The sequence below is a fragment of the Gopherus evgoodei genome, chromosome 2 (assembly GCF_007399415.2).
Source record: "Gopherus evgoodei ecotype Sinaloan lineage chromosome 2, rGopEvg1_v1.p, whole genome shotgun sequence".
Classification (NCBI taxonomy): domain Eukaryota; kingdom Metazoa; phylum Chordata; order Testudines; family Testudinidae; genus Gopherus; species Gopherus evgoodei.
The window spans coordinates 48518520-48531774 of NC_044323.1; the positions used below are offsets into that span (position 1 = coordinate 48518520).

The following is a 13255-nucleotide window of genomic DNA, read 5'->3' on the forward strand; positions in this document are numbered from 1 at the left end:
TATTAGCCAAGATAGTCAGGGATGCAACCCCATGATCTGGAAGTCTCTAAACCTCTAACAGGATGACAGGGGATGGAATACTCAAAAATTGAACTGTCAATTCCATCTGACGTATCTGGCATTGGCCTCTGTCGCAAGACAGGATACAAGGCTAGATAGACCATTCTTATGTTCTTATAACTTCTGGATCATGTCCTATTTTAATATTTAATTATCATTGTAATGAAAGAATCCCTTAGTTGCTAAAATCAAAATGGTCAAAGTATTATTCACCATATTTCCTGCCTGCCATAAACCTTTAAAAAAAAAATCACCAGAGATTTTTACTGAAGACAGACTCTAACTCAGCAGGCCCAATAATAGTTTTGAAGGTCTATCTAACTGAGTCACTAATGTGTGCTTAAGTGTTCATTTACCTAAAGGCTGGAGCATTTATTTATTTATCCATATATTTTCCGTGGAAGAGGGTCAGAAGTAATTATAGGTAAATAATCCACATTTTATCATTTTCAGTGGAATGTTCTGAAAGGAACTTCAATAGAATAAAATTAAAAAATCACATTTAAATAGCACCTCTGCACTGTGTTTAAACATTGGTGGACCTAATCTTGCTTTCCTTACTTGCATCAAACTCAAACTTTAGGTTTGCAGAATCAGGCCCCATGTTGTGTCTAGAAGGAACAGAAGACAAGTTCAAAAAGAACCTGCTGTGGACAGAGAGCCCTTAACTTCAAAATGTCCTGGTTTTTGACAGTTGATCACACAGACCCTTAGAGGAAAAGTTCATTGACTTTAACTAATTTGTTAGATAACTGGAGAAAAATAATCTTAACCAGAAATAGAGAAATTAAATAAGAAGCTTGTAAGGAGTGTTCAGAATACCTGAAAATGCTTCAACATCTCCGCTGATATGAATCAGCAGTTGTGTAATACAGGGGACTTGCATTTGAACAATAAATCTTACCGGAAATGCAGCCTGATGGCCCCTATCAAGAAAAACAACGAAACTGTAGCCAGAAACACAGGAAAAACAATAGGGGCATAGCCCATCAATAGGATATGAGGGCATGTTCTGCCAGGGTTTGCTCAGCATTTTACAAGATTATGTCGAAGATTTTTGCAGTTCTTGTTAGCGAATAAATCTAAAGGTTGCATGAATTTTCACCATGCCCTCCACCCGCACCCCCAAAAGAAGTTCAGTACTAAGAAGAGCTGTGCTATCTCTGGTTGTAGCATGCTAACACAATGAGACTGCTTCCTGTTTCATTCCTTTTTTTTTTTAAACAGATATATTTTTGAATAGATGCTAGTAACTTAGTCAGACTTTCATAATGGGCTAGGCTGCAGGAAACTATTTCATATTCCTTTGCATTTATTTAAATGTAGATTTTCTTCTGTATGTTTATAAACTCCCTTTGACTCCATTGGGGAAAGAATCAGGCCCTGACTGATTAAGGTTTGCAGAATTAGCCTCTCACTTATATTGTCATCAAAACTATTGGTTTATATTTAACCCAATTTTGCTCCCATCTGGTGGGAACAAGGCTGGACCCTTTTTTAGGTCCATTCCTAAATTTATAAGAGAGTTCCTATGTAGACAAAGTACATTTTTTCTTTTATGTCCAAATACATCAGTTTAAAATTTGTGGAAAAAAGACTCAAGATGCTGCAAAATGAAATCTTCAGGGATCATTTTAATTCAGGTGATAAAATGCCATTAACTTTCATAGCTACATGTTAAATAACTGTTGCCTTCACGTCTCATTCAGTTTTTTTTAGTTTTTAAAAGACGTTTGGTTCAGTGTAGACTATATTTCATTGTGGTTTCTGGATGCACATCATATTTTCTCCTCTGAAATAGTCTGTCTCCATTTTTAAAAATGATATTCTAAAATGTATACAGAGAGTTTATTGACTTTTGTTGCGATCCCACACAGCTCCAGAGACATCAGGCCAAAATTCTGCTTATGGTTACATGATACAACCCCATTGAAGTTATAATAAATTCATGGCCCCCTAGGATTTCATGGTTGTCATTATGCATCATGCTATGGTCCATCAGAACTTCATGGTCAAAGTGGGGATAGAACTTGTACCCTCTTTCTATCTAATAAGATGCTAGAAAAATCTGTTAGCAATCAGCAATATAGGGCCTATGCATTATTTAGCTGTGTTGGTTCTATCCAGTAGAAGACAGTGGTGCACATACACATTATCCAGTTCAGTACAAAGTGAATGGGGTTTCCTCATTTTAAAGGAGGGATTTGGTCCACATTGTTTACAACTATTTTTATTAAATTCCAGCGAATCAGCATATATATTCACTTGATGCTGGTAAACTAAATATCATATTGTTTAACCTGTGTTAAACATCAAAGTGGTATGAAAATTATATATATGTTTTGTTTTTATCTATATAATAAATAAATTTGAAGCCCAATATTGCATTGTCAGATATAATTTGTGAAGATGGTATGGGCACATCCAGGTGAACAAGGCCTCTGGGGAAAAAAAATACTTTGATCAGCCACTTAGGCTTCTCTTAGTTTCCTCAGAAGAAATTTGTGCGTCTCTTGAAAGCTGAGATCAAAGTATCTGGAAGCTGCCAGAAGGGGAAAAAATTGTGGAAAATTGCATTGAACCTTTTTATTTTATTCAAGGTAATGGTCATACAGGGATAAGGATCTGGAGGGAAATGGAAGTAGCTCTGAAAGATAAATGGGTGGAAAAATCTTCATATTAAAAAGAGCAACCATGTGTGTTTCAGTTTTCTGCTTATACTTGTATTTGTCACAAGTTGCAGAAGTGTTTTGCATTAGAAAAAGTAATGATATTAACATTCTTGTAATCAGAGCTCGCCTCAAATAAAACTTCAGAGGCGGCCGAATGAAACAAGAAAATAAGGTTAAAATATGAAGCTTAATATTGCCTGGGGCATCTGGTGTGTCCGTAAGAAAAATGAGGTAAGCTTGTTTATGTTGTGCAAACATTAACCAAGGTGTTTCTGATATTGAAGAGGGTTTAATAGACTGTTGGCATCACACGGATGATCCCTAGCTAGGAGGGAGATTTTGCTGAGGCAAAACTACAGCCATTCATGTCTTCATTGCCCACATATTAGGAATGGCAATATACAAAACCTGTAGAACACTTCAATCTCCCTATAGCAGACCTTAAGGTGGCCATCCTGCAGCAAAAACACTTCAGGACCAGACTTCAAAGAGAAACTGCTGAGCTTCAGTTCATCTGCAAATTTGACACCATCAGCTCAGGATTAAACAAAGACTGTGAATGGCTTGCCAACTACAAAAGCAGTTTCTCCTCCCTTGGTTTTCACACCTCAACTGCCAGAACAGGGTCTCATCCTCCCTGATTGAACTAACCTTGTTATCTCTAGCTTGCTTGCATAGATATACCTGCCCCGGGAAATTTCACTACATGCATCTGACGAAGTGGGTATTCACCCATGAAAGCTCGTGCTCCAAAATGTCTGTTAGCCTATAAGGTACCACAGGACCCTTTGCTGCTTTTACAGATCCAGACTAACACGGCTACCCCTTTGATACTTCATTGCCCATTAACACCCTGGAGTTTTCAAGCTGTTTATTTTTTTCCTTTCTCCCTTCTTCTGATTTTTTTGTAGAGGAGGAAGGGGCATATATAGCTGGCAAATGTCCAAGTAAAGAATTTATATTTCCAGGCTGCAGAGAAGATTAGGTTTACCTGATAGTTTTAATCATTTGGAGCAGTTTAAAATTAGTTTGCCATTTGCCTTCACATTCATTTTCTCTCCTTTTATGCCTTTTCACCGTATTGTCATGCTTGTTGTCTGTGATGCTGGGAAAGCAGTTCTTTGGTGAGGTTGGGATTTTGTCTCATTACAGACTTCCTCCTGCTGTAGTAATAGTTTCATTGCATAGGAAGGCCATGCAGGGGATGTGTATCCCCCTGCCTGCCTTGGAACTCCACAGGGACCACTAATATCACAGTGCATAGTGGGAGGGAGGTGTCTGGCTTGGGGGAGACAGAGGGATTGCATCATGGAGCTTCAACAGAGGCTACACATACTAACTGCTCAGCTGCTCTGTTTCCTGGCAGTAGGATTTTGCCCACACCCCATGCATCTTCCTCATCCCCACTCTGTCTATGGACCAGATGCTGTGCAGAGAATTTGCCTTTCAAACTGAAAGTTTAGACCAGTTCAAGTAACCCTAGTGTTTAGCTATTTAATAGGCCCCCATGTTAGCTTGGATTAACTGGCCTAGAGAAAGAAGATTACACCCTGGGCAGTAGATGACATGGTCTTCAGTGTGGAATAATGAGTTCTTTGTTACTGAGCAGACTATTGCCTGTATTGGGGTGGGCAGTATATTCCCCTCATCAAAGGGAAAGTTGAAAGTCTCTGTTAGGAGGGGTCCCAAGTAGAACCCTGCCACAGGACTGGGATCCTGTGGGTCTCACAGGACCTGCTGCCATAATAGCAGGAGCAGGTAAAATGTACTTTGTGACAGGCAGACTGGGTGGGCAAATTAATCAGTAATTTGCCGGAAGACACTAGATCTCTTGTCAATTTGTCATAAATAGAATTTCAGCAAAGTAAAGCAAGTTTTTCTTTTTTTTAAATAAAGGTTTTAACACTTAAATTTAAGCAAGGGATAGAAAGAGGTTTGACGTCTATTATACCAGGAGTTAAAATGTTTTTTAAGGCTGTCAATCATAGTTAACTTAAGGGATTAATGCAAAACAAATTAACTAGATTAAAAACAATTGTAACTAATCACAATTTTAATCTCACTGTTAAACAATAATAGAATACCAATTTAAATTTATTATAAATATCTTTGGATGTTTTTCTACATTTTCAAATATATTGATTTCAGTTACAACACAGGATACAAAATGCACATCACTTAATATTATTATTTTTATTACAAATATTTGCACTGTAAAAGCGATAAACAAAAGAGAGAAAAATTTTCAATTCACCTCATACAAATACTGTAGTGCAATCTCTTTATTGTGAAAGTGCAATTTACAAATGTAGAATTTTTTTTCACAATCTTTGCACTCAAAAACAAAACTATATAAAACTTTAGAGCCTACAAGTCCACTCAGTCCTACTTCTTGTTCAGGCAATCACTAAGACAAACAAGATTGTTTACATTTATGAGAGATAATGCTGCCCACTTCTTATTTAAAGTATTACCTGAAAGTGAGAACAGGCATTCACATGGAACTGTTATACCCCGCATTGCAAATTATTCATATGCCCGATATGCTAAATAATCATATGCCCTTTTATTCTTTGACTTGTAGATTGCACTATATTTTAAAAACTTTTTTACAGTGCAAATACTTGTAATAGAAATAATAAAATAACATGAGCACTGTACTCTTTGTATTCTGTGTTGTAATTGAAATCAATATATTTGAAAATGTAGAAAAGCATCCAGAAATATTTATAATAAATTTAAATTGGTATTCTATTATTGTTCAACTGTGTGATTAAAGCTGCAATTAATTGCAACTATTTTTTTAATCTCATGATTAATTGTGATTATTTTTTTAATTGTTTGACAGCCCTATTTTTTTTACATGGTTAAAACAATATTTGTTTTATTCTTTTAGTGGTAAAAATTGTGTCTAAATTCTGGGTATGTGTATGTGTGTATATTAACCAACTGGTTTGTTTGTTTGTTTGTTTTTGGTAGCATAGGAGAATCTGTGTCTCTTGCAGGTTTTGCGGAATCTAAGATTTTTGCGGGTGGAAGTGGGATAAAAGTGAAAGAAACAATACGGGAGCCGTTGGGAGTGGGCATTGCAGGGTGGGACTGGGGCAGGATTAAAAATTAGTCCCACTTAGGGCTCAGGTCCCAGGTGTTCTTTCCTCTCTTGTACCATCAAGGAAGGTCAGAATCACATTCGGTGCCTCTCCTTGCGCTGACTTTTTCCAGGTCATTTCAGAGCTCTTGTTTTCAGAGTGCTGCACATACTCCAAGTCATATGACACTGGAACATGAGCAGTAAACGTCACACTAATATTTCAGCCTTTATGGGGTATGATGGGCCCCAGTGACTTGCTGCATATTTGACCACACTATCTGAACTGGCCCTGCAGTTTAAACATGTAGAGCAATTATGATGAGGAGGACAGACTTATACAGGACAAACATTAGTAAGAGAGAGGAAGGGTGTCCAGTGGTTAGGGCAGTAGTCTGGAACTTGAGAAACCCAGATTCGGTTCCCTGTTTTGCCACAGACCTTGGGCAAGTCATGTCTCTCTGTGCTTCAGTTCCACATCTGTAAAGTGGGGATAATAGTATTTGCTTATCTCACAGGGGTGTTGTGACGATAAACACAGTGAAGGCTGCAAAGTGTTCAGGTTCTACAGTGCTGGGGGCTATATAAGAATCATAGATAAATATTCTGCTTTTGCTACCTCCATGCTACCTGAATGAATCCATGTATCTGAGAGCAAATGTGGTTTCCTGTGTCCTCTTCGGTGCAGCGTGGTGCCAAGCCTTCTAAGGCCAAAATCCAACATAAAGCTACTGGGGGGAAAATGTCAAAAGGGGTGTGCACAGCTGTGTCTATCTGGTATTTGAAACAAAAATCCTATATACTACAGCTCAGCAAGTGGAACATAGTTTCAAAGTGTAGCTTTGAACTCTGTCTTTTTGAGTTTCATTAAGTGTTAGGGTACACCAAGGTATGAAGTTACAGTTTAATATCAGTGCTCTCGAGGTGTTCTCAGAGATACAAGGTGAATTCATGTATATTGAATTAACCTTTGGGCTGTTGCTATTTAACCAAGTAAGACCTGGAGAGACTGTGAGATATTTTCAAAAATAAATACTTCAATTGAAATCTGAACAATCAGTTCAAACATAGAAGGCCTTTGATTCAGCTATTAATCGGTACCGGTTGGAATCTGTAGTTTTAGAAGAACACTTTGTTAGCTGTTGATTCTTTTATGATATGTTGTTTGCACGCCTATTTACAAATGTTGGGCCAAATTCTTTTCTGGCATAACTGCACTGAAATCATTAGAGCTTCACCAGCGGGGAATCTGGTCCATTGGCAGGATTAATTTGTTGTAAATTCAATGACACCTGTGGCATTTTCCAAAGGTAAATACTGCACCCTTTTCCCAAGGTAGCTAATATAACTAAAACAAAGATTAAGAGTTTAAAATGGCATATTGGTAAAGACAGCTATTCAGTTTACTATGTTTGATTTATAAGATTATAGAGATCGCATGCAATGCATTACAAATCACTGGAATTGGCTGGCATAAACTGAAAGCAGAATTTAGCTTTGGAACTCTTAAGAACTTCTCGATTTCCTTTTCTCCTTATATCCATGCTCAAGTTATTGTTTGTGAACAGGTTATTAAACCCTGTGAGGAAAGTAAATTCAGTGCATCGTGTAAGGACTGTTTTTTAACTGGTGGAATATATTGAAAATGTCCTTTTCAGAATTTGGGCCCAGTTAGTGTAAACCGAAGGATCTGGCCCATATTCTTTGTAATAGGATTGTTATATATGATCCGTGGGTGGCGGATCCGTGGGTGGTGATCATATATATGATATGTGGGTGGCCCTTGAGTGAGTACACAGTCAGAGGAGCAGAGCACAAAGAGCCTTCCCCCACTTGTACCCCCACCATCACCCTAGCAAGTTCCACCTACAATTGCACGATCCCACCAGGTACAGTGAAGAGATGAGGCCATGGCCCCACCTCTCTTCTCCACCAGCAACACAGCTGGCCACCATCATAAAGGGGAATATATTGTGAAGGGTGTGCTCCCTTGTGCATTGGAGAGCTCTAGGAGGCACCTACTCAGGGCTATAAGCCAATCTAAGGGCGAGGTATTCAGAGGTACTGAACACCCACAGTTCCAGTTGAAGTCAATGGGAGTTGCAGGAGCTCTGCACCTCTAACGATCAGGCTGTAGTGTAGCAAAGTGTGATGAACCTTGGAGATGTATAACATAGGTATCATATACGATAGCCACTGATTATAAATACATATAAGCATATGCTATGATCACACAAACTGACAAAATTAAGTGTGCAACCCAAAAAATCCCCATATCATGTAAGTAGGCTTGGGAAAATTCAGTCCTTAATTTTTGATAATATCAATGTATATTTTTAAGCATTTTTTTTAGAATTTTATCAATTTAAATTTTCAGAGCTGCAGAACATTGAGGGGGATCAGACAATGGGGAGGATCAGACAATAATTATTTAATGACAGTAGATAACGAGAATCAGAAAGTTAGTTTTATAATCGTTAAAACACAAATTGTGAACATCACATAAAAATATGCAAAGTAAATAGCCTTAAATGAAATTCCAATAATTTCTCTAGCAGCAACTTTCTTACTTTGCCTAACTGTAAATTTTGACTATTATTAATGGAAATATTATTTTGTCAATTTGTGTGCGTGTAGTGAAATTGATGTTTCTCCACATTAACCAATAAAAATCTAATTCTTCCAAACCTACATATAAGTAGTCACAATTCTTCCAATGGTCATTCATTTGGAAAATGTCTAGTCTTCTAAGGGTTAATCATATTTTTAACCCAATATCAGAACCTGGCTCAAAAAAATATTATGCCTGTAAAAGATTTTGTTTCTCTGTAGCTTTTGATGGTGTCAATGAGCAGGGACTTGTACAGTAAGTCTGTCCACTCTGATTTTAAAGTTCTTTTACAAATAATAAAAAATTTTTAAAGAAATAGTATTTGTTTGTTTTTTAGATTTTGCTTCACTGTTAATGTGTGAAGGAAACTTTAGCTATTTATTTCATTGCCTCACAAACTATCCAAAACAGGAACAAAATTTACCAGTTAGAAAATGAAAGAACAGAACAAATATTATCTGACGTGAAATCCAGCAGCCCTTTTAATACAATGAACTGTAGTATAACTTTTACCAAGTTAAGAAGATTATTTTATTTTAGCCGTAAAAAGTTATCTGCTTTAAAAGGGCATTTAAGACAGGTCCTCTGTTATATAAGTGTTACCTTTTTTCAAGTTTAGTATGGCAATTAATGTCAGTCAGAACTATTTCCTGAAATATGAACGAAGGGTTTATTTAATTTTGAGTCTTAAGTATTTTCCTCTTCAGAATAATAAATATGCAAGATATAGGATCTCTTCTGCACAAATGCCACATTCTGTGAATACAGGAGTACATTTTGATACATTTAAAATAATTCTTAGTAATGATTTTAAATATAAAGCAATGATTTATTCCTGTCAATACTGCAATGAGCTTTCATATAAAAAGTTCCTTTTTACTAAAGACTTTGATTCATTTGGCGAAGTCTCAGCTGTCATATTCTTAACAATGTTTTTGTACTTTGCAAGCTCCTCCTAGAGAATTGACAGAGGAAGAAAAACAACAGATTCTGCATTCAGAAGAATTCCTGATATTTTTCGACCGGACAATACGTGTAATTGAGCGAGCTTTGGCTGAAGATTCAGACATATTCTTTGACTACAGTGGCAGAGATGTAGAAGAGAAAGATGGGTCAGTTTTTTATTTTTTTAACTAACACCCCACTCTAATATATATTGAAGAAAAGCTAATAAAGGTGCATCTTTAAAAAAACAGAATACTTTACAGAGAAAGACCATGAAACCTCACAGGTTGATACATTTGAAAGTCTATAATCAGTGTGTTATACTAAATTATTTTGTAAAATAGCTTCATGCTTGATTGCTCTGATTTCTTTTAAAATTCTTATTAGAGCTAGTCTAAATTTTTTGAATTTCAATGTTTTGACAACATTTCAAATGTTGATGAAAACAAGGAAAATATTGGGGAAAAATGATTTTTCCCTCTGATTTTGTCATTTCATATTCCTTTTTAAACTTTGGACCAGATTTTTATGGGTAGTTAGGCACCTAACGATGTGGAAAGGCTCATGGGATCTTCAAAAGTGACTAGGAGCCTAACTTCTATTGGAGTTGAAAATCCCCTATAATGTTCCTTACAACTTTAAAAATCTGGCTCTTTGTAACTGAGCTACTGACTAGATCATCAGGAGGAATTTTCAGGACTTCTTCATTATGATTCTTCTTTATTATAGCAATATCTTTCAGACAATATAAAAAAATCAAAGTCTTGATCACCTGTGTTCATTAATATGTCATTATACATTTCAAGGGTAGGGTGTTAGTACTGAAATCTTAGCTAGTTTCCACCTGGAGTAATTACATTCTGGCTAAATGAGGGCTTGTCTACACGGTCAGTGAGTGTGTGACAAGCCGAGGTGTGAATCTACAACACACTAGCATGCTGTGCACTAACTGGCCATGTGGACCCTGCTGCGGTGCATTAAAAGTTCTAGGGTGCAAAGTGTACACGGCCAAGTGTACTACGGAACATTTAGTGTGTGGTAGCAGGGTCCACCCAGCCAGATACTGAGTGACAGGCTAGAAAACTGTAGATTCATACCCTAGTTTTGCATGCACTAAGTCTTTGTGTGGACAAGCTCTAAAATCCCCCCTCACTCTCCTCCCACAGTTTTAATTGGATACAGTATTCTTCATGTACTGCCTTAAGCTGTTGGGTAACATTGCAATCCGCTACACAACAGCTGCTTCACTTCACCCCAGAGGTTCCTGTGATTCCTTTACACAGAGTTTATACAGCCAGTTAGTAAAATCTATGAAGTATTTGGATCCATGTAGCTGAAAGGTGCTATGTAAATGCAAGATCACAGTCATTAAATATCTTTAAATTAAAGCAAGAGTTTCTCTGTCTAAAGTTCAAGAAGAATCATGGAGACACAACTTTGAACAGCCCAATCCTTTGAATTCACCCTTCTCCTCGCAGAGCCAAACCTAAGTGGGTTTAGATGTGATGGAATCTACTTCTCAACTGCCAGCACGCAGGCAGACCACAGGCTGCTGTTCTAGCCTGTGGATTGGAATAATAGCAACTGCCTGTCTGTGGAGCTGCCCAGCCACTGACTCTCTATAAGCATAAATCCAGTGCCCCCTCCACAGGGCTTTCTCCTTTTTGTGCTGTTCTATCTGGTGCTGGTGCAGAGTCCATCTTTCCAGACATAATGGGTTTGGAGGTTGTCTTCTGAGAAGTATTAGTGCTCCTTACCAGGCTGCCATGGGGCTTCATGACATTAGGGTTGCCAACCCTCCCGGATTGGCCTGGAGTCTACCAGAATCGGCCTCAGTCTCCCAGTGACTATTAAAAGCAATCTGGGAGTTTTTAATAGGCCAAAAGACTGGTCGGTGGTGCAGCAGGGCTAAGGCAGGCTCCCTGCCTGCTCTGGCTCCATGTGGCTCTCGGAAGTGACTGGCATGTCTGGCTCCTAGGCGCACGGGTGGCCAAGGGGTCTATGTGCACTGCCCCCCAGGCCCCTCCCAGAGTGCGAACTCTGCAGCTCCCATTGGCTGGGAACTGCAGCCAACGGGAGCTGTGGTGGCAGTGCCTGCAGGCAGAGGCAGCAGGCAGAGCCAGCTGGCCGTCCCTGAGCCTAGGAGCCAGGCATGCCAGTCGCTTCCGGGAGCTACCCAAGGTAAGCGCCACTCAGAGCCTGCATCTCTTACCCCCTCATACACCCCAACCCCCTACCTCAGCCCTGAGCCCCCTATTGCACCCAAACTCCCTCCCAGAGTCCGTGCCCCTCCTGCATCCCAACTTCCTGCCCCAGCCCTGAGCCTCTTCCCACTCCCAAACTCGCTCCCAGTGCCCACATCCTTTACCCCCTCCCATACCCCAATCCTCTGCCCCAGCCCTCAGCCCCCTCCTGCACCCAAACTCCCTCCCAGAGCCTGCACCCCGCACACCCTCCTGCACCCTAACCCTGTGCCTCAGTCTCAGCCCTGAGCCCCCTCCCACACTCCGAACCCCTCAGTCCCACCTCTGAGCCCAGAGCCCACACTCTCTCCCACACCCACCCCCTTGCCCCAGCCCGGTAAAGGTGAGTGAGGGTTGGGGAGAGTGAGTGATAGAGAGAGGAGGGATGGAGTGAGAAGGGGTGGGGCCTTGGAGAAGGGGCGGGGCATTGGCATGGTCTCAAGGGAAGGGTGGGGCAGGAGGCAGGGTAAGGGTGTTTGGCTTTGTGTGATTAAACAGTTGGCAATGCAACCCTAGATGACATCGAAGACCTTACTTAGACCATTGCAGTGAGTGAATCCACAATGAACACAAGAAGGTAACATGTAGTAGGGGAATACATATATAGGACCAGACAATCATTATAACTTGAGTGGCTGGGGCATATTATGGCTTTAGAAGAACTATACGCATTTCATAGGCACTGTGGAATATGTTGTTTTTTATTATTATTTGAACTGTGGCAGCACCTAGAAGCTCCAGCCAAGGACTAGGATCCCATTGTGCTAGGTGCTGTACAAACCCTAAACAGAAAATGGTCCCTGCCCCCCAAAAGCTTACAATCTAAGTATAAAACGAGAAACAACAGCTGGATACAGACAGACCAGATGGAGGAGCACCAGGAAACAATGAGATCATACTAGTCAGTGTGATAGGCAGTAGTTACAGTTTACTACTTGCCTAACAGTTGTCAAGTTTTTGGTAAGCATTATGGCACAGGAGAGTTTTAAGAAGGGATTTGAAGGAGGATAAGGAATTAGCTTTGTGGATGTTTACAGGAAGCTCCTGCCATGCATGAGAGGCAACATGGGAGAAAGGGATCATTGTTTGAAAATGTAACAAGTGGGTGATGAAGGGTAGAATCATTGGATGATTGGAAATGGGAAGTGACATCTCAGTAGCATGAGAGAGATGCTCGGTGGGGTAGGGATAAGCTGAGAAGGGTCTTGAAAATTAAGACAAATAGCTCATGTTTGACTGATGGAGAAAGGGGAGCCAGTGGAGGGATGCAAGGGAAGGGGTGACAATCAAAGCAATGAACTAGCATAATGGTCTTTGCTGCAGAATTTCAGATGGAAATGATTGGGGCAAGATTGCATTTGTCAAGTCCAGAGAAGAGGACGTTGCAGTAGTCAAGACGTGAGATGATGAGAGCCAGGATGAGACTTTTAGCTGCGTGGGTGGATAGGAAAGGTTATATCTTAGCGATGTTACACAAAAAGAATTTACAAGGTTTAGACAAAGCCTGAATGTGAGGATCAAGAGGGAAGACAGAATTCAAGGTGATGCCCAGGTTGTGGGCCTGAGTGACAGCAAGGATGTTTGTCCACAGTGACTGAGGAAGCTGAATGAGGGAGGGCTTGGGGGGGAAATTAGC

The 13255-nt window shown here is 39.7% G+C and overlaps 1 protein-coding gene across 6 annotated transcripts in view; it reads left to right on the plus strand.

Annotated features, from left to right (window-relative positions):
* The window catches only part of DYNC1I1 (dynein cytoplasmic 1 intermediate chain 1), a 240748-nt gene that overhangs the window by 130561 nt on the left and 96932 nt on the right, over window positions 1-13255 (plus strand). For all 6 annotated transcript variants that reach the window (XM_030550619.1, XM_030550615.1, XM_030550613.1 and 3 more), the window contains exon 8: window positions 9381-9543. In XM_030550619.1, coding sequence (XP_030406479.1) covers window positions 9381-9543 — 163 coding nt within the window. The remainder of the gene's footprint in view (window positions 1-9380; window positions 9544-13255) is intronic.